The sequence below is a fragment of the Rosa chinensis genome, chromosome 7 (genome assembly GCF_002994745.2).
Source record: "Rosa chinensis cultivar Old Blush chromosome 7, RchiOBHm-V2, whole genome shotgun sequence".
Taxonomy (NCBI): domain Eukaryota; kingdom Viridiplantae; phylum Streptophyta; class Magnoliopsida; order Rosales; family Rosaceae; genus Rosa; species Rosa chinensis.
Window position 1 is genome coordinate 757,097 of NC_037094.1, and position 27,945 is coordinate 785,041.

Below are 27,945 nucleotides of genomic sequence, written 5' to 3' on the forward strand. Positions count from 1 at the left end.
CCGCACTTCGCTAAAGTGAGGACGACGACGCAGCGGAGGCTTTCCAGGTGGCGACGACGGCTAGCGGCTTGCAGGAGGGAGGCCGGAGGCATCTGGGACTATTCTGGGCAGCGTTCGAGGTTGGAGGAGGTCGGGGTTGCAGGTTCTGGGCAGCAACCCGACCTGCAACTACAGGTTTTCTGGACAGCGCTGCAATGATGTCGCCGACGACTCCGCCCGACCCTCGGGGTCCTTCCGGCAACCCCCGCTGCTCCGTCGCGCCTCGAGCCGAGCTGCAGCGTCGCCGTCTGCACTTTAGCGAAAGTGCGGACGTCCTCTTTGGAACGGCCTGCTATATATATATATTTATTATGTCCTGCACACTGGCCAATATATAACAAGACTGATAACATATATAAGCTAACATCCGAAGTTGTTTAGTTGTGAATTCACTACAAACTTTCGGCGGAATGATGCATTCAAACTTGAATGTTAAGTTGACTTTATTATTTTTCAGAGAAAACTAACCTACACTCTAGCTCGATCCATTCTACACTACTGCAATAAACTAAGACCAGCTAGCTATAAATGTAGATCAATTAAACAACACTAAGAAAAAGACAAGATATATATTAGACAATCACACAATTAGTTACGACGGAATGAATGATAGATGATAGATCGATTAAAGAAAATCCCAAGTGTGAATTAATCAATTGAACAAGTCATGTCGCTGATCATGATCAGTGGTCACCATTTTTAAATAATAAAATAATAAAGAAATTAAGGATGATAATCAAGATGAGTCACAGGTACAACTGCAGATTTAGCACATAGCCAAAAGAGAAAAGATAGTACTAATCGGGCTTATTCCCTTCTCTTTTCTTCAAATAATTACTTGGTATTATCACTAGCTAGCTCTGGTAATGTACGTTTGTTGACCTCTCTTATTCCGTAATGAAGCGGAAGACATGCTCTGCTCTATGCGTACAGTAATAATTAATCGATCACTACCAAGAGTTTTACTAAAATATATCATTTCTAGATCAGAGGATATTGGATCACAGAAGATACACATCAACAGGTAAGCAGAAGATAAGTTTAGAAAAGTCTACTTATACTACAGTTTACACACCTAATTCACTACTTGAGAACCATCAGAGAACTCTGACAACTGAGAAAGTCTTGTAGATTCGAGCAATTGCATTAGCTTGTTACTTCCACCTATGCGGGCTTCATCAAGTGGAGTTTTCCCCCATCTGCAATCAGCAAGTACATAGAATAAAAAGGTTGAACATGTTGCTGTATAAACTCCTTCACTTTACTTTTAGTGCCTTTACACAAAATTGTGAGTACGTTTATTGGTTTCCATGTCATATAAGGAGCTTGCTGAACATAGGGATAAGCCACAGTCAATCCATAAGCAGCATTTCAGGACACAGTAATTTGAAGTAGGACAAGAATAAGAGTTGGTTGATCACAACTCCCCATTCTCATCACATACTTGGAAGTTTCATAGAGACCATGACATCAGTTAGAACAATCTGACAAACAAGATGGACATTCAGATAGTCAAATTGTACCTGTCCTTTGATAGAACACTTGCTCCTGCTTCTAATAGGAACTCTGCCATTGGATATAACCCTTCTGAAGCAGCTACATGTAGTGGTGATCTCTGATCATAATTTTTCGCATTTGGATTCATGTCATTGGCTAAAAGCCTTTTCACGAGGTCCAAATCCCTCTTTGCTACAGTAGCACAGAGAAAATCACCAGCATCTTCAATAGTAAGTGATGCCCCTGCCTGAACAAGTAAAGAAGCAACTTGATCATGCCCATTTTTTATGGCTTCAAGCAATGGAGTCTTCCCAAACTTATCTGGTACAGCAAGTAATACGGAAAGCTAATCAACATTGGTAAATCTGGTACTAGTGTGATTTCCTTCAGATCATACATGATCCAATTGAAAATTTTTTAGCAGAGTTTGTTAGAAGATCACCTGACATCTTGACGTCTCCCCCTTTTTCAATAAGAAAACGAGCAATATCCTCGTACCCTTTTGATGCAGCAACATGCTGTTGGAAACAGATAAACATTAAGAAAGCCTCACAAGAATGTATTGCAGTTTAGTAACTACACACATATTAGCCATTCAGATTCATACCAGAGGGGACCTTCCAGCATAATCCACCTTGTTTGGATCTACACCAGCTCCAATCAAACGTTTTACTCGATAAAAATCTCCATCATAGACAGCACAATTTACTTTCATAACTAACTCCATTTCATGCTTTCCGATATATAGAGTGATATCTGATTCCAAAAGCTTATTCCGGGTATACAAGTCTTTTCCCTGTGGGTTGAGAAGCAAAGCCAATTACATTTTCCGTTTGGATCATGGGTGGAAGTGAGAAAATGAAGACTACCACAATTTCAAGTATATTTACCTCAAGCAGGTTATCCAAGATAAGCCGGCCATCTAAGAAATATATCTCCAGTATTTCTCTAAAGGACTGTCTATCAAGTCGTAAGACCCTACACAGTTGACAAACCCGAACAGCATACGGCTGGGGAGTGTTGCAAAGAAAAGAAACCTCTCCAAATGAGCTATAGGTTTGCAAACGCTCAAGCAGCTCTTCACTGTCATCATCTTCACCCCTTCCCAGCTTTTCCTGTAGAGAGTCTCAAATCCATTAGGCAAAGGTTCAAGAATATATCAATGTGCTAAGCATAAAATACATGTAGCTATCCTCTAACCTTCAGCTGTTACAAAAAGGTAAACTATGAATCTTTTTGTAGATGCAAACAGAAAGATGTGCACACAGGCAAACAGAGAAGGGTATGTCTGAGCAGGGTTGCATGTATGCATAGTTTTATGCAGATATTTATATGTAATCAAAAGGCAGGTATTAAGTTTGGACCAGAGTAACTATTAGCTAGGTTTCACTATGTGCAGGTAGGTATTATTTCAAAAGCATAATATATATATATATATATATATATATATATGCTTTTGAAATAATACCTATATATAAGGATATTCAGATTGAAAGCCATACCAGTTCACCATGGCATACTATATATAGGTGATCTACTACATCCCCCTGCTCTATAATCACTTCTGCTGGAAGGAAAAACTCCTCATGAATTCTCGTTGCCTGATAAACCAGTAACATAATTAAAATTCTTTCCTCTACAATAAGGTAAGTGCAGAATGATTTAAGGTGGTGAAAAAAATCAAATGACAACAGCAATTTTTTTTCCCGGATGGATAAAATTACTGAAGACATTGGCTTACTATCTGTTTTATGAATCCCGTAGAGCACCCTTTAAAAAGATGAACTTCTTTGATGTATGGCTCATACAATTTCTGTGAAATCTGCAATAAAGAAACAAGGAACTATAGTAGAGTTCTACAATCAACAGTACTAACATTTATGGAATGGGAAAGAGAGCTAATCAGAAGTAAGACCCCATGCAAACGTAATGTATCAATTCTCACTAATAGCAAATCAATAATAAGGATCATATTTTTTTGCTTAAATGCTAAAGCCACAGTTTTAGCCTGCTTGAGTATATGTAACCTTAGGCCTTAAGAACTTAAAAGGAGATCAATACCTTACTGCGAATAGAGGCAGGGATATCCTGAAGAACAGCAGCTTCGGTGTAGCTACGGTCATACTGTAATCTCAAATGGTTTTTAATTTCCTTACTTATCCCTCTATCAATACGGTTTCTATTCATGTATTTGATAAGGTCCGCCATCTTGTCCCTAAACTTCTCTGTTTTTGATCCTTTCACTATCAATGCCGCAATGTTACCAAGCAGATAAGCACCAAGAATCATATCGAAAGACACATAAAACATGATGAATATCATCTCCCTCACATTCACTGCATGTATCTCTCCATAACCTGAAATTGCATCATTGAATACAATCAGTAATTTGTAGCATACATATCAAGTTATTAATAACGACAAGTGAACTAAGAATCTTAAATTACCAACGGTGGCCATGGTAACAACTGCAAAATAGAGCGAAGTTATGTAACGCTTCCAAAGATCAATCTCCCTGAAATGTGCATAGCTATAGTCACCCATCTTCAAACTCCCAATCCATGTGTAACCTTCCTGTGATGGAGGCATGGTAGTAGCCAGATAATAAAATATGCAAGCAGCTGTGTGTGTGCTATAAAGTTCAACAACAAATAGCTTGGCAATTCTTGTAAACAGGTAATTGATTCTGATATCTTTCTCCAATTTCTCAAAAAACTCCGTTACTCTCCGTGCCCGGCTTAGCCGTATCCACAGTAAGTACCTCACCGCCTCTTCTCTCCCAGAAGCCTGCACATAGTTATTTAATATGAAAATGTCCAATTCTACATTGTCACATATATATATATATACACACACACACGGGAGCCGTTCGAGAGAGCGGACGTCTGCAACCCAGAAAAAGTGCGGACGTCACTGCTCCGGCCTCGATCCAGCTCCGACGGGGCGGTGCGGCTTGCAGGAGGGAGGCCAGGGGTCTGTAGTCGGGTAGAGTCACTGGCGACGGGTTTTGCGGTGCTGCACAGAACCTGCAGTTGTAGGTGAGGTGGCTGCCCAGAAACCAGCAAGCCCTACCTCCCTCCTGCAAGCCCCGCGCTGCCGTCGACGCAGCAACACTTTAGCGACAGTGCAGACATCCGCCCTTGATCGGGCCTCTATATATATATATATATATATATATATATATATATATATATAGGGTTTTTCTCATCACAGGTGTTTAAATTATTTTGCACCGGTTAAAATAATATCAAACAATTAAAAACGATTTATAGACTGGAAATTTCATATCAAAGTCATACTTCACACTTCCATACAGTGTACTTGATGTTTCATTTCCATCATTCTCTCCATGACTCCATGCATTACACATGCCATTAACCTAAGATGCACGTCGGTACAGATTTTCAAATCTAGGTATAGTATTAATCGTTTTTAATTTTAGGGTATCATGTTGACAGGTGCAAAAAAGTGAATACACTAATGGTGAATGTACTACCAAACGTCAAATATATACATACCTTATAGATGGCATCCCAGGGAAGACAGCCGAGAAAATCGACGAGGAAACGAGACTTGAGGTATCGGAGAGCGATGAGGTGGCGATCGTAGACAATGCGGTGGGAGTGGAAGTCGCGATAGGCGACGAAGAAGCGGACGATGATATCGATGAGAAAGGCTATCTGGCCGCAGCTGTCGAGCATGAACAGGTTCTCCGGCAGGCCTCTGAAGAAGCCGAACTCCAGAGGTGTGAAGAAGGAGGAGTAGACTGCCCATAACAGAATGAAATGCGTCCACCCCACGTACCACCTGCACGCGTAACAATCAAATTCAATTAGACTCCCTCCTCCATTTTCATCTACAAAACCCTACACAAGAGGGTCCATCTATGGGCTATATCTTGGGCCATAATATGGCAAACCCAACCCAAAGAAACTTTGCTTATGTGGGCCTAATTAATAGAGTCACATTCTTGTCCAGGCTAGCTGATGAAGATAATTCTGGACGTTCTCGTGCATAACAGTACGCTCTTTATGATTAAGTGTATTATTATTATTATTATTTTTTTTTTTTTTGTGTGGCAAAGATCTTGATGATAAGTATATTCATCCTAATTAATCCTAGACCACATGTTTCGTCCCAGGCTATCAAGAACAAAAGTGATGATCCATGCTCAGATCGAAATAATAATGTACTATAAGTAGGCAACTAGCTAGCTAGAAAGATCGATTATATATATATATATATATATATATATATATATACGCGCGTACCAGTTATCGGGATGAATGACCATTCTACTGAAAAGCGAATTAGAAGCCGATGATGATGATGTTCTGCTTGCATTGGCCGCAGTAGTCTCAACAGTGGTGGCATTAGTGCCTGCAGACTCACTTCTCTTCAAAGAGAAACGCCTTTTCCACCAGAACTGTCTCGACGACGACCTCGAATCGGTGATGAGCTCGTCGTCCTCGACCTCGAATCCTTCATCGTCAGAGGAGTCGTGGCGGTGACCCTCAGCTCCTCCTGACGATCTTCGTCTTTCTTGAGCTCCATGCATTTTTTATCTTTCTGGTCGATTCTCCAACTGAAAACCATGTATTGTCCAGACCTAGCTATATATAATGAAGAAGCAAACAACAATTTGGCATAAAGTGAATGAGTGCCATGTCCAACATGATATATAATTAATTAATGCCGTTTCGTGCCAATGTTTTAAAGCTAGCTAGCTGTATTTTTCTCTGCCAGAATTTCTAAAAAGTAGGGTACTTTTAATTGTGGTGACAAAAAGAATCCAGGGGTACTGATACCTTTGATTTAATCAATCAGGTAAGGAACCTAATTAAGACGTACATTCATACAGTCGTGCATAATTAGCTCTATCAAATTATCGATTAGGGTTTTTTCTTTGTTTAATATTTTTCCTTTTTCTAGCTTTAACCTTTAGGAATCCAAAACTTTTTCTTTTTTAATTAGAGCATCCAATCCTATCCAATCAATAATAAGATTCTTCCCAAAAGAAATTAAAAGACGGAAGACAAATAGTTAAAGATGAGAGACTAGCTAGAGGAATTAACGCATGTAAAAGAATTTATACTGACCCTGAATTCAAATGGAGGGGAAGTTACACTAGTTGTTGTCGCAGGAGGATTACCGATAGAGTAGCATCGCATAAATCTTATTGCGGAATCATATATGCCTTCTAAGAATTCAGAGATCTTCCCCCATTCTTAGTTTCGAAGGAAAAGTGCAGAGCACTAGCAACTCTTGATTGATTAATGAAGGAGAAAAAGTTGCAAAATTCGGTGATAAAACTTGATTCAGTGATATTTACACCATGAGCTTAAGAAACACAGCTCAGTAACCGTTAAGATTAAAACCCATATATAAGGACATCAATTGGAGAGGTTAGAACTATAATCTATTTGAATCTTAATTGGTTCGCTACATTTCTGTTATCATATCCAATACCCAGCTCACATGTTATTAACATCCTTTATTTACTAATTATACTAATTCCTGTTACAATTTCTTTTTTAAAGAAGAAGAAGAACAACAAGATAGAAGAAGATATAAAGACCATTTTCAATCTCCTTTTAAACCTTCCATTCAGCAAAAGCGGGGCAATTGTTAGAAGTTTCAACTTTTCTTTCCCACGTGGATCTTAATTTCTTCCTCTTCAGCGAGGATTCTTCCGATTAAACTCCAACTAGCCAGGTATTGCAGATTTTTTGGGTAAGGGACTTTGACATTGTCTGCCTATGGGCTTGTGGTATTATCACCAATTTATGGTTAACTCTTAAATTTTTAGACCTTTTAAAAGTACTATCAACCCAGATAATAAGGTTTATAATTTGCCCAACTCTAATCATTAGGAGCCAAATTCTAATTTTCCAACACAATCATTCTTCATCCACTTATGGTGTACAACATGGTCTAAATGTATATCAACCTTTAGCTTTTAGACCTTTAAAAAAAATTGTAATAGGTCCAACACGTTGTTGTTGCAGATGGGTTTTCAAAACATAAGAGTCCACCATCAGGACTCTGGACCTAAGATTGGATGAGTAGATGACCCAAAGTATAGACAATTACAAGTCCATGGGATTAGGGTTAGAGCATTTTTTGTTTTAAGCGATATGGCTAAGAGCCTAGGACAAATAAAGGTTTACCTTCGAGTCTTAACCAAGAAAGAAGACACTTCATCAAAAAAGCCAAGAAAGAAGACATAACCGCTATTGTCAGGCATGACGCATCAAAATCACAATCAATCAATTAAAAATTGGAAGTACACAACGAAGCAACAGGTAGATTGATATTTTTGTAGACAAAACAATTACTTATATAATGCAAAATTTAAAAGAAATCCCATTTTCGTTTTCCTTGGCGATAAACCGATTTGCGATAGCTACATGCAGCTAGTTGCATGTTGTGTGCTTCATGGCTTGCCACCATAGAACTGACTATTGACATCATCAACTTACAACATAATACCCAAATTATGAATTGACCAAAAAAAAAAGGGACAGCTAGCTGGCCCATCTTTGTCATGCATAAATTTGTTAGTTTTTTCTGTATCTAATTATCTATAGATAAATAAATACTTATCATAAAAATCATATAATTAACAATTACTTTCTTCCATCTTGCATAATTGCATTGTCATCCTCTACTTTGCAATTCATTAATATAATGCAGAATATAAAATAAAATCATACTGTATCTGCACAATATTTTACTATCTTAATTTGTTGCTTCATTTTGCTTTGCAAATATGATACCAAAACAACAAAATTAGAATTTAAATTTATGTGGTGGAGAAAGTTGTTGGATAACTTTTTTTTTTTTTCCTGAGATAAAAGTTGCTGGAGAACATTGCAGAGTGTTATACTCTCTCCCAAGATAGCAAAAAGTATTTTTATATTATCATTTTGTTGTTTCATAGATGTTGATCATCGACTTATGAGATTATTATGAAATTGAAACATTGAGGAGTATAAACTAATTAGATGAAAAATGATAACACCAATACCCAAAATGCACATCACATACTAAAATGCAATTTTAATTTCTCTCAAAAATGTGTACTGCCCACAGTTCGTCAGTTGGTAACAACGTTGTAGTGCGATATAAGACCTACAAGGAAAATTAAGTAAAATAAAATTGTGATATTAAATTAGCAAGTATGCCCCATGCTATTTTCTTATCTTATTAACATGTAGTGGAGCAACATGGACGTCGAATAAGACGGAGGAAAGGGCCACCTATGTCATGACATTTTCGACCAAGTTCAATGCACACCTATATATGTCACTTCAATCTCTCTTCGAAACTTGATTACCCAAACTTATTCGTAACTATAGAAACCAACCCCAAAACCAATTTGTCCAAATATGGAGAAATTCAGAACACCGAAATCTAATATAACCAAGCTCCAACTCGATCAAATATCTTCAATTTGTTTTTAAATACAATTATATATCCTCATGTTGCATGCAAGTATATCCTAATTAAATGTGTAATTAGTTTAACTAATTTGCGAATCAATCATTGCAAAGAAAAAGGTAATGGTCTTCTATTAGTTTACTCTCACACAATGGAATCTTGATATCATAGATCTCTACTTGCCACCAAACTTAATGATATGAAAATGAAAAAAGAACAAATATATATATATATATATATATGAAAAAAGCAATAGAAAAAGACCTCCCCGTCTCCGCCCAAAGCACAGGGCTCATTAATCAAACAAAACTTCAGATGCACCTAATATTTTTATTTATTTTTTAATAAACTGCTGATGGCTTACCAAGATTTCCATATTTATCGAAACTTGATTCATCTAACAACGTACAGTTGTGTCTTAATAAATACTCAAATAAGATAAGATCGTCATGACCAATAACAAAATAAGATAAGATCGTAACCCACATGTGATTTTCGTTCATTAATATTAGTTTAAAGATAAACTGGAATAAAAAAGTATATCAAGCCAGTGATGGAGTAGAAGATGATCCAAAAGCCGCTTGCTAGAGTGATAGGGACAGAAACAGCACGTACTCCATTGCCTTGAACTCATCTGATTAAAAAAAAAAATTTGTTTTTTGATACAAAAATAAAATAAAAATGATGATCAAGAAATAGTTTTAAAACCAAGTGGCGGGCTATCCACTAGGGCATGCATTTAAATCACATGTCCTATTTTAACAAGTAGCCCCAAAATAATAATGCAGGTCACCTCCTCCATCGTTACCCTAGCTCGTTATCTGTATGTGGGAGAACTGGACCCCACACACCCCCCCCCATATCCATCCCCCTTCCTCGCTCCCCAGTCCCCACCACCACACTACACTCCAGCCGGCTGCTCAACTCGATCGTCCCCACGTGCTTTTTCATTCCCACTTATATATAGCGACCAAAACCCTCCCCAATTTAATCCCAACCTCCCCCTAGACTCTCCTCAACTCGACTCCTCCCTCCGAAAATCCAATGGCTCTCATCCGGGAACGCCGCCAGCTCAACCTCAGCCTCCCCTTGCCGGAACCCTCCGAGCGTCGCCCACGTTTCACTCTACCTCTCCCTCCCACCGCCGCCGTGGCAACCACCACAAACTGCTCCTCCGCCGCCGCCGCCTCCTTCTCCGCCTCGGACCTCGAAAGACTAGAGGTACTAGGCCACGGTAACGGCGGCACAGTCTACAAAGTCCGCCACAAGCGCACTGGAGCTAACTACGCCCTAAAAATAGTGAAAGGCGACTCCGACCCCACCGTCCGCCGCCAGCTCTACCGCGAAATAGAAATCCTCCGCCGCACGGACTCCCCCCACGTGGTTCACTGCAACGCCATCATCGAGAAGCCCACCGGAGACATCTGGATTCTCATGGAGTACATGGACTCGGGAACATTAGAGACCTCGCTCAAAGAAAACGGCACGTTCTCCGAGGCCAAGGTCGCTCGTGTAGCTCGTCAAGTCCTCAACGGTCTCAATTACCTCCACACTCAGAAGATCATCCACCGTGACATCAAGCCAGCCAATCTGTTAGTCAACAGCAACATGGAAGTCAAGATTGCCGACTTCGGCGTCAGCAAAATGATGTGCCGAACTCTCGATAACTGTAACTCATACGTTGGGACTTGTGCTTACATGAGCCCGGAGAGATTTGACCCCGACACTTACGGTGGAAACTACAATGGGTACGCCAGTGATATATGGAGCTTGGGTCTAACCCTCATGGAGCTTTACATGGGCCACTTTCCGTTCTTGCCTCCGGGTCAGAGACCCGACTGGGCGACCCTTATGTGCGCCATATGTTTCGGGGAGCCACCGGCCTTGCCGGAGGGGGTGTCGGAGGAGTTCAGGAGTTTTATGGAGTGTTGCTTGCAAAAGGAGTCGGGGAAGAGGTGGACGGCGGCTCAGCTTTTGACGCACCCGTTTGTTTGTAAAGATCCGAAAGCCATTCGGTACCTGAAGGATTAATGTTCATATTGTTGGTGTCGAATATCCGCGCGGCGGAATCCGATTGTAATTAGTATTCGGGTCCCCGGGTTTGACATAACTTTTTGGACACTGCTGCTGTAGGATACTACTGAGTAACAATTGTAGATACTGGCCGGATTCGGATTCTTTAATCGTTACTTCTTGTTTCTTCATCATGTTCCATTTTGTCCATGGTTTAAGAATCAGGATAACAATCTCAGCTTTTGAGGTTCCATAAACACCTATTCTCAAAGCCTAATCTCATCTCTTAATTAGTTTAATATGAATTGATCAGAGAAATATCTTCAATTAATGAATGTCAGAAACCGCCTTCAATTTGATATTTTGGAATTTATATATGAAAGTCACATTTTTCAAAATTTCTTAATTTCAGCTATCAAATGCAACGAAACGAGCTAGCTAGCTAACTGATCAACTGATTGTCCAAGTGATTAAAGGTCGAGAGTTCAAGAGATGTACACTTACTTAGAAGTTGAGAAGCTAAGAGCAACTCCAATCATGGTGTCAAAAGCCAAAATGGCTACCTCAATCAAAATCCACAATCTCCAACAATAGCTAAGATAGAGTCATTTTGGCTTTTGAGCCAAAAGAGGAGTCAAAATGACTGCATATTGTTGAACGAAAGCCATATGTGGTGAGACGTGAATTGAGATGGGCCCCAACAGCATGTGATGAATTTATGAAATGACTTTGGCTCTTGACTAAAGATAGTTAGAAATGCAAAATATGAATAAATATGGATGACACTAGGAGAGCCAAATTTTGCAAATGACTTTAACTTTTGACTCCATTGTTGGAGATGTTCTAAGAAACACTAGTAAAAGACCACAAAGGGTTATAAATGTATATGTTCATAAATCGATTAATACTGTTATATATGTGGGTACGGTTGGGGGCGTATCCACGTTGGTGGCTGGTTGGGCTTTAAAACTTCTAATATATGTCAATTGTATGTTAAAAAATTTTACAAAGCCATGAATGGTTCAGTTGGCAAAGTGGTATGTTATTTCCCTTGTGAGCTTGGTTTGAATCCTCTTACAGGCATGAATTTCTTTTGCTTTTTCCTCATTTACTTCTCCCCCGTTTTGTTCTTTTGTTCCGGTTCTTTTTTTTTTTGTTCTTTCTACACTTTTTTTCTCCATTTTTTTCCCTTTTGGTACCACATTTTTTATTACTATTTCTTCAAAATTTCTTACTTGTTTTTTCCACTTTTCACATTTTTTCTCCATGTTTTTCTGTAGTTAGTAGTTACAACAATTTCTAATAGTATTTCTTTGAAATTTAGTGTCAAAATCCTTGAAAGTAATATTGATGGAAAAAAAAAATCTTATGAATAAGCCTTAGAATAGCCCACCCCAAATTTATATCCTAAATCCGCTATTGAGTGCTGTGATGGTGAATAACAATTGAGTAGAAGCTGTACACAGTTGAATAGTTTATCATGAGTCTTGCTGCGTGGCCGTCTACATGACTAAATGTGACTAACCAGCTCTTAAATTAATTCTACGATCGATTTTGTTAAGAAGGAATTTAAGTCAATAATCATATTTTAATGAGCAAGAATATATTAGCAGAATCAACGGCAGAATATTATAAACACACTTAATTAAGTCTAGTCAATCAAATTTCAATTGCATGCAGTATATAACAAAATCTGGCAGGCAACTGGCCAAAGTTTCTTGGTTTGAAATTTATCCATGATTGAATAAGAGTAGCCGGTAGCTAGTTTGGTTAAACCGTGCAAGAAATGTATAAACGTTGCTTACAATTCAACCATCAGTCCTAGATTAGAAACAAAATGATTTGCGGCATATAGGTCCAAATCAAACGTGCTTATTGTAGGTTATTGTTTAATTATATTAACAAGTTAACCATCGTTAGGTGGGCTTTTGTTGTTGTTTTGTTAAAATTTGAAAGAGATGGTTCTACTTCTACGAAGCCTCCCAGTTGCAATTCTAAATGTAATTGGCCATTGATGAGCCTCCAAAGTCTCCAAGTAAGAGTTGGTTTTGGGTGGAAGATGAGCTAGAGTTGGCGAGTAGCACGAAAGTTTGAGATAGATGTTTCGGGACAGCTTCGATGATCATAATCATATATATATATGTGACGCACAAATCATATATCGTCCTAAATCTAAAAGTGATGACCTATGCGGTTATGCATACACAATTCCGTTTGTGTGTGTCAAAATCAAGCTAGCTTTAATAGGTTGTCTCGTGCATGAACCAGAGCGCTCCATCGATATTTCTCTAACTCATTAGAGGGGCCATGCATCAATCAATCAATCATAACGCATCATGTCACTGTCTAAATAGTTACTTGGCTGTATAGGCCACTCTAGAGGGAACATTTAACATTAAAAGCCAAAAAGAAACCAGCCGCTTTATGATTCATAATTTCATATGAATTTTTTGTGTTGAAAATAGGGTTCGGAAATGACAGAACCCGCACTCATATTATTAATATTAATAGACTTACATATTAGGAAAACATAAGGCCGAAATGACAGAAAAAAGTATCACAGTCCTTGAACATTACATCCAGAATAATATCAGGCATCTTAAATTCATTTAAATGAAAACCTTTATGAAAAGTTGGGGTAATCAGCTTATGAAATCTCAATGAATATTTCGAAGAATTCGATCTGATCTTGCATTGATTTTATCATAATCTATTTAACTAATAGAAGAAGATAACAGATAACAATATTTTAGGGATTGTGGCACATGATATCATGCATTGAATCATCCATATAGTATATCCAGCTCGAACATCCTACTTTCCACTTACGCTTTTCAAAAGATAGTACCGCTTGTTCGAATGGGCCAAAAGTGTAGATGTCAAATCAATTACACCTAATGAGTATAGTCTGGCCCAGTCAGTTTGTATAGTTTGGACGCTCCTTTTAACCCTTTCGGAGAATGGAAGATTGTCCAAACAGTGTCTGTTCAGACTATTAGTTTTCTTTAGAAAATTACCTTACCTATACTTTAAAAAAAAAAATCAAAATGGTACCTAAAGATTTACCCCAACTCAATTTTCGTATCTAGTAACAGTAAAGTTATAAACTCCGTTAAATTTTGAGGGGTAAATCTGGCACTTCATGTGGTTTGGATCAGATGCGGAGCTCTACAGAGAACCCTTTACCTGGTCCTGGCTGTCAAACGTTAACCCTGTCGGCGAAGCTGTGGGTTTTAGAGGAAGAACTACATCAAGCTCTGACTCTTTTCTCTCTTTCATTTCCCAAATCATCAATGGCTTCTCCTCAGCAAAACGCACAAGCATTTTTTATTATTGTTGATTTATGGTGTTGGAAAGAACTGGTTTTGGATCGAAGAGTTGAAATGGCTGTACGTGTGTCGATTGAATCCTTATACTTGAGTTTTATGGGAGTTTCTTTCTAAGTTGGATCTAGAACTACCATGTTGAAGATTAGATTAGTTAACAAAATTCTTACTGTGAATTTAAATCCATTAATCTTGTGGCTTTAGTTCCATGCACTCAATATTCCGTCACTTAGATTGTTGAACGTACAACCATAAAGTTTGATTGAGAAAGTAGAATCCCGCACCAAGATTAATTTTGTGCTTCTAGGTCCAATTTGGATTTTGTAATTGTCATCCTTAATTTTGTGCAGGTGTTTCAGCTCATTCTTCAACTCAACCTCTTGCTTGTGAATTGTGATTCCATGGATCAATGAAAAGTTTAGAAAGCTGTTTTGAAATCCAACGGCCGTCGATCTTCTCCACTCTTTGATTCACTTTACTGGAATACATGAAGCATCAATTTTACCCCTCGACAGTTGACAGAGTTGACGACTTTACTGTTTCTAGGTACGGAAATTGGGTTGGGGTAAAATCTTCAGGTACCATTTTAAATTTTTTTCAAAGTATAGATATGAAAATTATTAGTACGAAAAAATTCAGACACTGTTTGGACAATGATCCTTCATGAGAAACAACAAAAATGTCTAAAGAAGATGTAGAAGAAGAAATAAATTATTTCTTAGAGTTACATATGTCGTACACACAAAGGACTTGTTCTCCAACGGGGCCCATCACTACCATTTTCACTCTTTTGCAGTCGGACGACTCCTCAATCCTCATAGTCATACAGGTCGCTCTTTTGCATGTCCAGGGTGACTTGACGCCACACATTCTGGACCTATATACTTTTTACTAGATTTCATATTCACTATATTGACCACTAACAAATTCAGGGAAATGATTCGAAATACGTAATATAGGAGATAGCTAGGTTAGGAGATACAATGACAAGCTCAACTTGTTCAGAAAATAATAGTCGGGCTTACATTTTTACAATTAAATATAAATCTAATATCGCTTGATATAAAGGTAATGTATTTATTTTAAGATTTGCTTTTTTATTTATTTATCTGAACAAGAGAATCGGGATGTGAGTAAAAAGGAGGGGTTTTACTGTAAGTTTGTAAGTGTCATTTTTGAAGACACTATCATAACAGCTTAAAAAAGCTAATAAACAAAAGGAAAATGATTTGTGGCCTAAGATTTGTGGCCTCAATTCTAGGTGCCATGTCATGTTATCTACACAAATCACCTATTTGCCAAATCATGTCATGTAATTCTTGAGTAAAAAGACTATCTTATCCTTCCAAAATCTAATGGCTCTAAATTATTTTGGTTTTCATCTAAAAATAAAATATATTATTTTTTTTCTTCTTTTTTTCGTTATATATATAATTATATATATAATTCGTCAAAAAAAAATTATATACAAATATGTGTTTGTGTGTATAAATATATATATATATATATATATATATTAATGTCATAATTCTAACCCACAAAATTAAAAAAAAAAGTTGATCAAAAAAAAGTCAAATTTAAAATTGATTCCACAAAAATGGAAAGAAAACATATTAATATCTTAATTATAACCCATCAAATTTGGTAAATTGAAGTAATATTCAACTCTTTTAATAAATGAATTTAATAAAATTAATGGAAGATTAGTTTACCTTACACTAACAAGTTAATTAGAAAAGTCAAAAATTAAATTGGATCCACAAAAATGGAAAGAAAATGTATTGAAATCGTAATTAAAACCTATGAAATCCGGTAATTGAAGAGGTAAGAAAATATCATTAATAAATTAAATTGATAAAATTGTAGATTCCATCATTTCAAAATTTCTCGATAATTTAATATTGTCTCATCCAAACGCAACATTAGGAAGTGTTCCTTAAAGGTCAAGTGAGACTTCATTAATACAACTGTTCATTTATTTTTACATGAAAAAATAATTATAATGTTATTAATACTATGTAGAAATTCAATGAACAATAGGTGTATAACACAGCAATAATAAAAAAAAAAGTGCAATTAAGGAAGGTGTAAAATAGAAGTCATCGTCCACATTAACATTAAAGTCAGCTAACATGTCTTACACGAACAAATAAGTAATAAGTAGCTAATAATGAGCCAGTAAAGTTTACTGGGGACTTTTCCCTAATGGCATATTTACACTGAAATAGAAATCATCATCCACACTGAAATTTAAAGTCAGCTAACATGTCTTACAGTACCTTTCAAAAAAAAAAAAAACATGTCTTACAGTAACAAATAAGTACTAAGTAGCCAATGATGAACTAGTAGAGTTCGCTGGAGACTTTTACCTAATGGCATGTTCACACTTAAATAGAAGCTATCATTTACTGAAACTGAAAGAGCTAACATGTCTTGCACGAACAAGTAAGTATTAAGTAGCCAATGATATGTAAAGTTTACTGAGGATCTTTTCCTAATAGCATGATTACACTAAAATAGAAGTCATCATGCACATTATCTTACAGTAACAAATAAGTACTAAGTAGCCAATAATGAGCTAGTAAAGTTCACTGGGGACCTTTTCCTAATGACATAATTACACTAAAATAGAAGTCATCATCCACACTGAAATTTAAAGTTAGCTAGCATGTCTTACACGAACAATAAGTACTAAGTAGCTAATAATGAGCCAGTAAAGTTTACTAGAGACCTTTCTCGAATGGCATATTCACACTAAAATAGAAGCCATCATCCATTGAAACTTAAAATAAGCTAGTGTGTCTTGCACGAACAAGTAAGTACTAAGTAGCCAATAGTAAAGTTCAACGGGGAATCTTTCCCTAATAACATATTCACATTAAAATTGAAGCCATATATCATTCACATTGAAATTGAAAGTCAACTAAGTACTAACATGTCTTATACGAACAAAAAAGTACTAAGTAGCTAATAACGAACAAGTAGAGTTCACTGGAAACTTTTTTCCAATGACATATTTACACTAAAATAGAAGCTATCATTCACATTTAAAAATCATTATTGTCTATTGAAAAATTTGGGATCAACAAAACAAGTATACTTTCAAAAATTAATTTCCTCATGTGCAATATATTGTATTCCATATTAAGCAATTTCTTTTCAGATATCAACTTCCCAATCAATTTAGATATCTAGGTTTTCAATCACCAGATTTATGAGTTAAAATTACTATTTAAATACATTTTCTTTCCATTTTTGTGAATCCAATTTAATTTTTGACTTTTCAAATTAACTTGTTAATGTAAGGTAACTAATTTTCCATTAATTTTATTTATTAAAAGATTTAAATATTACTTTAATTTACCAGATTTCATGGATTATAATTACGATATTAATATAAATATATATACACACACCACATTCATTCTCCATCGAAAATATATAAATTTTTTGGACGAATTTTATATATATATATATAACTTTGTTCTTAACGAATTATATATATACACCCATACTTTTTTTTTGAATATGTATAATGAAAAAAAATCCAAAATAATGAAAAAGAAAGAAAGGAAAAAAAACCAAACAATATTTGTTTTAGAAGAAAGTCAAAATAATTTAGAGCCGTTATATATTCAACAACATATATATATATATATATATATATTTTTTTTTTTTGACAAATTATAGATAAATATATATATATATATATTCACAAAAATATATAAATATAATTTTTTTTAGACAAGTTATATATATAATAAAAAAAGAAAAAGAAAAAAAATAAAATAATGTATCTTTTCTAAAAGAAAGCTAAAATAATTTAGAGTCATTAGATTTTGAAAGGATAAGATAGTCTTTTTATTCAAGAATGACATGACATGATTTGATAAATTAGTGAGGTGTATAGATGATATGGCTTGACACCTAAGATTGAGGCCACAAATTTTAGGCCTCATTGAGGCCCTATATCATTGCCCTAAACAAAAACGCATTTACTACTAACAGTTGTTCTGACTATAACTTCCATGAAAGTACATATCTATACTATTATTAAGAGAAGAAGTTTTGTTAGTCAAAATCAAAAATTTTGACAGAAATGACCTTAAGAGATTAAAATACTTTGAGTATTAATTAAATCACAAGGGTTATTACGACAATTACAAATTATATTTTTCTTAATAAAAATAAACAAAATAAATCCCACAGCCCACTTTTCTCTCCCACTAACTTATCTCTGTAATAACTGTTTTCTTCCATTATCATTTTTTTTTATTTTCTGAAAAAAAAAAAAATTACTTACACATGCTCTGCATGTGTGAAGGAAGGCTAGTTTATAATAAGAAATCAGAAGAAGTGAAAAAAATGAAAGTACATATTTATAATCAGAAATCAGAAGAAGTGAAAAAAAAAAATGTTCACTTATCCTCAAATCTAAACTAAAGATAATCTCATTAAACTCTTGTTCGAAATAAAATCCATCAAGACAAAACTACGACCCAAGAGAAGAGTACCACTTACTTTTAACACAGTTGAGCACTTGCTTACAAAAATGGTCAAAACAATGTTTAGATCTATCTGTCAACAATCACCGTCCACATGCAGAGTCTATCAATTACCTTAAATTATTCTCATTCCACCTTCAAAGTTCAAACCCATTCAATTCAATCAAATACTATACGACGCCAATAATTCCTCCGATTCCACGCTGTCTAGCTAAGTCCCCCATTGAATATTATAACTCAGATTCAATCCTGATCCTTTTCCTCGTTTTCTTGTTATTTTTCTTGGGTTCTCAGAGCTCAGAAAACTTTGCTTGATCATCCATGGCCTCTCTTAGCTTGACTCAGATCAGAGGCAACAACCCAGTTGCCGAGTCTGCCAGAACTCGTTCTCCTCAGTTGGGTTTCCCTCTTCGGTCTAGCAGAGTTGGGTTTCGGGTGTTTGCGTCAGAGAGCAGCAAGGGCCCAGAGCCTGATCTGAGCGTTAATGTAAATGGGTTGCACATGCCCAACCCTTTCGTTATCGGGTCGGGTCCACCCGGTACTAACTACACCGTCATGAAAAGGGCCTTTGATGAAGGCTGGGGTGCTGTGATTGCCAAAACTGTAAGTTTTTTGCTCCTCTCATCTTTCCATTTCATTGTCAAATTGTCAGGTTGTACTGACTACTGAGAAAAGCCAAAGAATAAAATGAAAGTTATAATCTTTGATGAGAGATGTTGCTGGCGTTATTCTACCCAAAAGGCTTAAATAAATGAATATTTAGTGCTGTACAGAGACTCTACTAGCCAGTTAGCAGGTGTATCAGGCTGTTAATATCTTCAGATTATTGGTTTTTGTAGCTAGAAGTGTTAAATTCACACAGGTCAAAGACCATAATTCTATGTTATGTGGTAATCTGTCAAAGTTGTGCTCTTTGAGACTTGGATGGTAGTTTATCACTAAGAAATGTATGATCTTTAGCAGAGATCATGGGTGCTCTGAAGTCTGATACTCTCCACGTGTTTGGTAGAATGTACAGAGATGCTATTAGCTCGTTAGCCTGTCAAACTCACATAGGCAAAAAGCCATTCTCTAATGGGCAGTGTGGAAGCTAATTTCAGGCCTTAAATTTTAAGTTGCATTGTGGAATGATCCAGGAGATACCTTTTTCATTAGAGCTTTGCAATTGATATTATGATTCAATAGGTGTCGCTTGACGCAGCAAAAGTGAAGAATGTCACTCCACGATATGCAAAGCTACGAGCTGATGCAAATGGCTCAGCCAAAGGGCAGATTATTGGGTGGGAGAATATAGAACTTATAAGTGATCGACCTCTTGAAACTATGTTGAAAGAATTCAAGCAATTGAAGGAAGAGTATCCGGACAGGATTCTGATTGCTTCAATCATGGAGGAATATGACAAAGCTGGCTGGGAGGAACTTATTGATCGTGTGGAGCAAACTGGAGTTGTAAGCTTCTACCATAGTTTTCATTCATTGAGCTTGGAGGTTCTCATCTAACACTTCTGACATTTTTCTTCAGGATGCCTTTGAAATCAACTTCTCCTGTCCTCATGGTATGCCGGAGCGCAAGATGGGTGCTGCTGTTGGGCAAGACTGTGTACTGTTGGAAGAAGTCTGTGGATGGATCAATGCCAAAGCTACAATTCCGGTTTGGGCAAAGATGACTCCTAACGTCACTGACATTACACAGGTCAACTTGCTTTCGCTTACCTTTGCATTACTTCATATGTGTTGACTCTTGTGTGCTGAACAATAGAATTACTATAACGAATTATAAGATTTTTATTGTAACATTGCTCATATCAATGAGGTTTTTGTTTGTAGCCAGCTAGAGTGGCTCTTAGCTCAGGATGTGAGGGAGTATCAGCTATTAACACGATCATGAGTGTAATGGGAATAAATCTGACTACCTTACGGCCTGAGCCTTGTGTGGAGGGGTATGCATGCCAAAACTAGCAATACATGTTATACTGTTGATATGTCATTCATCTCATGAAAACATGCCTCAATTTTTATTTTTCAGATACTCGACTCCTGGGGGCTATTCTTCCAAGGCAGTTCATCCTATTGCACTTGCAAAAGTGATGAGTATCGCAAAAATGATGAAATCAGAATTTGCTAATAAAGATCTTTCACTTTCTGGGATCGGTGGTGTTGAGACCGGTGGTGATGCTGCTGAATTTATCCTTCTGGGAGCAAATTCTGTTCAGGTAGGTTGAGAAACTCACTGTTGTAGTGTGGATGAAGGCTCTCAGTATTTTATCTTCTTTACTGATATAAAAAAAAAAATTGTATTGATCTGATGATTTCACATTCTGAGGTGATTCTTTTGTTTTTGCTTTTCATATTTTTCTCTCTCTTATTGCTAGTTTACATAGGAAGTAACCAGTGAAGGCACTTTATTTATTGTGCTGCACATGGTTATCTAGGCAAAATAATATACCTGATAAGTGGCAGAACAAGCCAAAACAGTTACAAAAATACTTTTTCAGAAGTAATATATTCATTTTTGAAGTCTCAGAATAGTTGTTTTGCTGATCTAATAGGCTTGATAGCGTATGCATAGAAAATTCAGGGTGAGCTTTTGATCTTCTCATAAACTAGCCAATGGAGTATGTTCTGCTAAACTTCGAGTATGGAAGCTTGATTTCCACACACACACACACTTGTCTTTGAGATTGAGACTTTTTTTTTCTTCTTTTGTGAATTGATTACATTTTATCACTTTTATCTTCTGTTGTCAACAACTGGGTATCTTCCTCGTTGAATATAGTATTTAGCTAGTTGTGTTATTATGATATACCCAAGCATATGGAATCATTGGTTTCATCTGCAGGTATGTACTGGGGTTATGATGCATGGGTACGGCGTTGTGAAGAAACTCTGTTCTGAGCTAAAGGATTTCATGAGACAGCACAATTTCTCATCTATAGAAGATTTCAGAGGGTACACACTTTGAGAATGAATATCAGACTGAAACATAATCTAATTTCTGCTACAAATGAATTTTACTCATATTTTCTCTGCACTTTTCAGGGCTTCCCTCGAGTATTTTACAACGCATACTGATTTAGTACGCCGACAGCAAGAAGCCATCCTACAAAGAAAAGCTGTGAAGAGAGGGTTGCAGTCCGACAAAGATTGGACAGGAGATGGTTTCGTTAAAGAGACCGAGAGCATGGTCTCTAATTAAACTACACGATGATTGAAAACAAATGAGCTGTTCATCTCTTTTCTGGTCTAAAGTTTAGCCGAAAATCCTTTTATTCCAAACTGAGCTGTGTTCTGTAATAATAAACTGTTTCAGATGCTTTTTACTAATCAATCTAATTGAATCAAATAAACAGTATGGCTTTGTATACTCGTGTGTCTCTGATTAACATCCTTAGTCTGGAAAATTCGCCATGCATTTACTCTCTCAAAAGCTCTTTAATTAATACATCATTGGATGCAACATTAGAATTGAAGGGTGCTAGTGTAATATACACATCGAAATTGAAGAGTTACAAGAAGTACAATGAGCCTCTTGCCAAATCCCATGAATAAAAACTATATAACGAAACATTCAGCTCTATATATTCTCATTCATGGCCATAACACAATGAATTACCAGCAACCATAAAGTCATAAGAGTTTTGGAACAAGCAGTTATACTTAATAATGTGTTATAACAAACAACCAAAGTAAACTAGAGACAGACTGAAGTCTGCTCAATTGAAAAGTGCCAGCCCCCTCTAAACCTTTGCCCTTGCTTTGCTGCCGCATCCAAGTCAAAGCTGAGACAATGTGTTTGTAATTCCAAATCTCTAACCAAATCAAGCAGATGGTCAAGTCTTGGTGGAGGAGTTGAACCAAAGGGGCGGGGAGAGGAAGGCTGCTTGTCTTCCATGCAGGGGGTAGGCTTCTTGTATCCCATAAGATGTTCCATACATTTTTCATGATCGTGCGAGTCCAATGGGAATGGAAAATCCAGGTCTGAAACATCTACTGCCTCTGAAGCAGCTTTCAACTGTGTAGCACTTAGTTTGGATCCTATCATTTTTTTTTTCTTTTCCAAAGTCATCATTGTAAAAAAGCTGCTCTGGTGCTGGTGATGTCCCAGTCTTAGAAGGCTTCAGAATTTTCCCTTCATGACAACCATACACCATAGTTCCGCCAAGGCGGGCCTTCCTCTTTCCTTGGGGCTTCGAAAGCATCACCCTTTTCCCACAACAGAAACTCCTATGGTTGATATCAAGAGTTACATCACACTAACCAAACAGAAACTCCCAGGGAAAGCATCATTATCTATACCTTTAGGCCGCGTTTGGCAGCGTTGACTAGATTGGATTGGTAATTATAACCAGATTGGATTGGTTGGGGATTAGGATTTGCTGCAACAGATAATGACATCACTAGATAAGGCAACTCACAGGTCCTTGACTCTGGATCCTCAAGGGAGCCATTACCATTTCCAGCACCCTGAAGGAGTGAAGGGTGCCTATTTTGTAGAATCTCGTCGAAAGATAAACGGGCCGGATGGGCCCGAACACTGTAAAAGACCAATATCTACATATGGGTCTGGCTACAAAGTACAAACATTGGCTCAACGAGCAGACTATGCCCGAGTTGTGTACTCTGTGGTTATATTGGAGGGATCCTAACCCAATTCTCTTCTCTCTCTCACCATTTGGGCTTTAGACGACTTGTTTTATTATTTATTTAATTTAATCTTATCTATACTATTATTTCAAAAAATAATAATAATTACAAAAAAAAACTAGTCGAGCCTACTCTTTCCCTCTCCTCCTCTCCGCTATTGGCAATTTCAACCTTTCTCTCATAGGCCATCTATCTTCAACTGAGGACAGCACAATTTTTCTATCTATAAATTTTTTTTTTAAATGTATATGTACACCGTCGTTAAAAATGAATATCAAACTTAGATATAATTCTAATTTCTATTACAAATGAATTTTACCCATTTTTTCTATTTTTTTTTAGGGCTCTGATCCCTTGAGTATTTTACTGCAGATATTGTTTAATACGCAGGCAGCATCTTACAAAAAAAAAAGGTGTGAAAGGAGGGTTGCAACCTGACAAAGAATGGACGGTAGATGGTTTCATCAAAGAGACTAGGAATATGGTCTCAAATTAAACTATATAATGGTGTTCACATAGCACTACTATTTCAGGTGCACAGTTAGCCGAAAATTATTTTATTGAAACCGAGCTATAATAATAGACTTTATCATATCTAATTCGATCAAATAAACAGTAGTATGGCTTTGTACACTCATTTGTCTCTAACTAACATCCTTAGTCTTGAAAATTCATTAGTAGGCATTTATTCTCTCAAAATCTCTTGAAATAATACTTCATTGCATGCAAGATGAGAACTAGAGGGTGCTACTGTATTGTTAGACTTATACATGTTGAAATTAGAGGTGGCAAACGGCCCGGGCTGGCCCATTTTAAGCGGGTCAAGTGGTGTTTCGTGCCGTGTTTGGACTGGCCCATTTATTATCGTGCCGACCTATTTACTTAAATATTAAGCCCGGTTCGGCCCATGACCCGAGCCCATATCGTGCCGGGTCAATAAACGGGCCGTGCTCGTGCCTATCCACTATAAAGCACGATTTTAAAATCTTAATTTGAATAAATAAAAAATAATTTTATTTAACTATTTAGAAAATTCAAATAAATTAAGTTCTACAATGTTTTTCTCAATCTTAGCTTTTTAAGATTAGTTTTCTAATAATTTTTTATATTCCACTACAAAAAAGAAAGAAAGAAAGAAAAAATAACACAAAATATATTGCTTTTAGTATATTATTGTGAGATTAATTTTTGTTAATATAATGAAGATTTAGTATCATATTATTCTTTCCTTCATTCTATAGTTGTATTATTATGAGATTAGTCTTTATTCATAAACATATATTTAATATTTAGAAAAAATACTTTTATGTCAAAATAAGGATATAATGTTTTTTTTCACTATTTTGACAACATAAAAGAAATAGCATTGGTGGAATTGTCATGAGATTTTAAATAAGGAGGTCTAATATTCAAATCTTATCATTATGGTTTTTTAATATTTTTAAAAACAAAATGAAATTTTGTGTTTGAAACGGGCTGACCTAAATATGTCGTGCTCGGACCGTGTCAGGCCCATTACGGGCTCGGGCCAGGTCGGGCCAATGGACTAATATTCCTAGGCCCAACCCGGCTCGGGTCGTGCTGGGCCACTAACGGGCTTGGGCTGTGGTAGACCAGTTTTAAGCGTGCCGGGCCCGTGTCGTGCTCGTGTTTAGCGGCTCGTTTGCCGCCTCTTGTTGAAATTGAAGGCTTACAAGAAGTACAATTAGCAATGTGACTTTTGCCGAATCCCATGAATAAAAACTAGGATTAATTCTAGTTTACCCACTTCAACTTTGGGGCAATCTTCATTTTAGTCCATGGTTTTTTAAATTTCATCAGCTACACCCCTGAGTTTCCAAAATTAATCAACTGTGTACGATTTCGTTAATTCCGTCCAAATTTTCTGTCAATTACTGACATGGCAGGAAATGGGTAGGAGAAACGGGCCCACAGGAAGGGCAAAATGGATATTTTGTATCTGTTACCAACAAAAGCAAAAAACATCCTAGTAATCAAATACAACCATACTTTTTCCCCTCCAAAGAGCATCTTCTATTACATATTCAGATAGGAGGAAGAAAAGTTCACTTTTTTGGGGTAAGTTGGGCATATGAACACTGATATTGTAATAACCAAACATAGAGTTTAAAAAGCTGTAAAATAACACAACCTACTCTTCATTAATAATAGGAATAATACTGATTGTCTAAAGAATTAGCAGCCAATAAAGATGCATTTCACTGTTTTACATCCAAACAACAAAAAAAGAAGTTGGAAATAGTTGCTTTGTTCAGATTAGCTCTAATCATCATAACAAAAGATTAGAGCCAGCAACCTTGTGACACAGCACAAGGTTGCACAAAATAATGCAACACTTCATCAATTGATATAAAATAACCTGGCTTGCTAATCCCAGCCTCCTAGGTCTATTTTCCGGCCTCATTTCTAGCTTTAATCCTCTGTGATGATCTTGTTGGTGTTAAAGACTTTGCAGAGGTAGAAGCTTTATTGTTTGCTGTAGCAGCACGGGTAGTGGTTGAAGTTGTGCTCGATTTTGTTGTTGCTTTAGCAGTGGTTGATTTTGCAGTAGCAAAAGCTGCTGCCTTATGTGCATCCCTCTTTTTCTACAGTAAGACATTAAACCACAAATTAGAAACCTTGGTTTTTCAGCAGCCACTACAATTTACAGAAACCACAATAACCAAAACATATAATAATTCCAACACACAGCCCCAACAAATTACCTTCATCTTGTCTGCTTTCTGTATAACTTTGGTCCTAAGCTCGTTCTTTATCAGAGGAGGCTTTTTTATTCCCTTAGCCTACATTCAAATGTACAGTTGTCATATTACAGATATAAACAAGTTGAACAATATAAAGCAAACATATCCTAAACTTGAAATACCTTGGATTGAGATGAGGTGCCCTCTCCGGTGTCTAGCTTCCTCTTTTTGCTCATCTTCTCCTTAGGTAGCAAGTGCCTATGGCAGGTCTTGACATTGTGCCCCAAAAACCCATAGCTGCTGCACTTCAATGATTTCTGTACTCTTCCCAGCTTGGTTCCCTCATTAGCTTTCTTTGAAGTATCCTTAATTCTCTTGGTTTTTGGCCTACTAGGCTGTCTGTTGTATTGAGGAGGAAGAATTGCAGCATCATCAGTCCTTTCCCAAAGATCCATTCCATTTACATGGCTAATGGTGTTTGAGTAGATGGCCAAGTATGTCTTTGTCCAGTAGAAAGTATCAACATAATCCTTAGGTTTTTCCCTCATGTAGTGGATGGCAGATACAACATGTTTGCAAGGGATCCCACTCAAATCCCATCTCCTACAAGCACAACTCTTTCTCTCAATATCAACTATATGTCTTGCTCCTCCAATGCTTTCCACTTCGATTTTTGAGCTTCCTGAACCAAATGGAATGCAGTGTGTGGCAGCTTTCAGTTTGTTCTTCTCCAGTATTTCTCTTGGCTTGGGGCAGATGGTATCCTGAACCTTCATCATCTTGTCCCTCCTAATGTGAATCCTCTTCATCAACTTGATCCTCATTTCCTCAAACATGCTGATTACAGGTTTGAATCTTGCAGCAGTATGAAGGCATTGAAGCTAGCTTTCACTAAATTGTTGAGTAGAATGTCACATTTAAGCACTGTTTTGAAATGTGACCTAGACTAGTGCTTTGCAGGTCTTTCAGGCTCTATAAAACGCACAACATTGGCAGTTAATGTATTAAAAATTCAATGTCAAGAATATAAAGAACATGAAGTGATAATAATGGTAGCATTACAAACCTGTGAGATAGTTATAAGCCTCTAACTCCATTTGGTTCTTTAGGACCATCTCCTTAGTAAAGTGAGCCATTATGGTTGACTTTGCGATGGCCCATAATTGGTCCTTTAAAGCTTTCCCTGGAAACTTCTTGTTGAAATTCGTCCATAAATGTCTTACACAGAACCTGTGCTCCGCACTTGGCAAAACCACCTTAAATGCTGGTAAAAGGCCCTTTTGTTTATCAGATATAAAGGTCCACCCAGCTCCATCACTCCTAATGTCCAAGTCATTAGCCAACAACTCCAGAAACCATATCCAACTATCCTTACACTCCTGCTCCACCATTGCATAACCAACTACCCAAGTATTGTTGTTAGCATCCACTCCAACCGCTGACAAAAGTTGACCTCCATAAGGACTCTTCAGATGACAACCATCTAGTACTATCAATGACCTACAACTTGCTTTAAATCCCTTCTTCAGTGCACCAAGACAAAAATACATCCTCTTGAAAACAGGTTTCTGGCCAGGTTATTGAAGTCGCACTGGATGTCCATTGTTGTGCTTGGATTAACCCTCTTCAACTCTGCTGCATAGTCATTCACCCTTGAATACTACTCTGCATGTAATCGCTCAAGTATACTTAATGCAGCCTTCTTAGTTCTATATGCTTGCTGAACTGAGACTCTTGCTTGCACTTTTGCTGACATAGTTTAGGCTAGAGATT

At 36.9% G+C, this 27,945-nt stretch overlaps 4 protein-coding genes across 5 annotated transcripts; 2 read left to right on the forward strand and 2 right to left on the reverse strand.

Moving 5' to 3' along the window:
- Window positions 1–900: 900 nt before the first annotated feature.
- On the reverse strand, window positions 901–6,253 carry LOC112175152 (potassium channel SKOR). 2 transcript variants are annotated; one of them, XM_024312815.2, is made up of 11 exons: window positions 5,808–6,250; window positions 5,055–5,343; window positions 3,984–4,323; window positions 3,598–3,893; window positions 3,278–3,358; window positions 3,039–3,137; window positions 2,427–2,651; window positions 2,144–2,332; window positions 1,979–2,054; window positions 1,563–1,857; window positions 901–1,238 (listed from the first exon to the last, which is right to left on the reverse strand). In XM_024312815.2, exons 1-11 carry the CDS (start codon window positions 6,092–6,094, stop codon window positions 1,115–1,117), a joined length of 2,301 nt encoding a protein of 766 aa, XP_024168583.1. In that variant the 5' UTR covers window positions 6,095–6,250; the 3' UTR covers window positions 901–1,114. The 2 variants fall into 2 exon arrangements, with proteins under 2 accessions (XP_024168583.1, XP_040368036.1); XM_040512102.1 differs by lacking the exon at window positions 901–1,238 and having other exon boundaries at window positions 1,622–1,783; window positions 5,808–6,253.
- A 3,704-nt stretch (window positions 6,254–9,957) lies between these two features.
- On the forward strand, window positions 9,958–11,248 carry LOC112179492 (mitogen-activated protein kinase kinase 9). The gene has a single exon (XM_024317917.2). The coding sequence runs from the start codon at window positions 10,024–10,026 to the stop codon at window positions 11,008–11,010; it is 987 nt and encodes a 328-aa protein (XP_024173685.1). The 5' UTR covers window positions 9,958–10,023; the 3' UTR covers window positions 11,011–11,248.
- A 7,896-nt stretch (window positions 11,249–19,144) lies between these two features.
- On the forward strand, window positions 19,145–22,187 carry LOC112179054 (dihydropyrimidine dehydrogenase (NADP(+)), chloroplastic). Its single transcript, XM_024317366.1, has 7 exons — window positions 19,145–19,426; window positions 20,009–20,272; window positions 20,346–20,516; window positions 20,651–20,763; window positions 20,850–21,036; window positions 21,663–21,772; window positions 21,863–22,187. The coding sequence occupies exons 1-7, from the start codon at window positions 19,145–19,147 to the stop codon at window positions 22,017–22,019; spliced, it is 1,284 nt and encodes a 427-aa protein (XP_024173134.1). The 3' UTR covers window positions 22,020–22,187.
- A 3,688-nt stretch (window positions 22,188–25,875) lies between these two features.
- On the reverse strand, window positions 25,876–26,996 carry LOC112176210. The gene is made up of 3 exons (XM_024314025.1): window positions 26,355–26,996; window positions 26,194–26,271; window positions 25,876–26,073 (listed from the first exon to the last, which is right to left on the reverse strand). The coding sequence occupies exons 1-3, from the start codon at window positions 26,994–26,996 to the stop codon at window positions 25,876–25,878; spliced, it is 918 nt and encodes a 305-aa protein (XP_024169793.1).
- Between the last annotated feature and the right edge of the window lie 949 nt (window positions 26,997–27,945).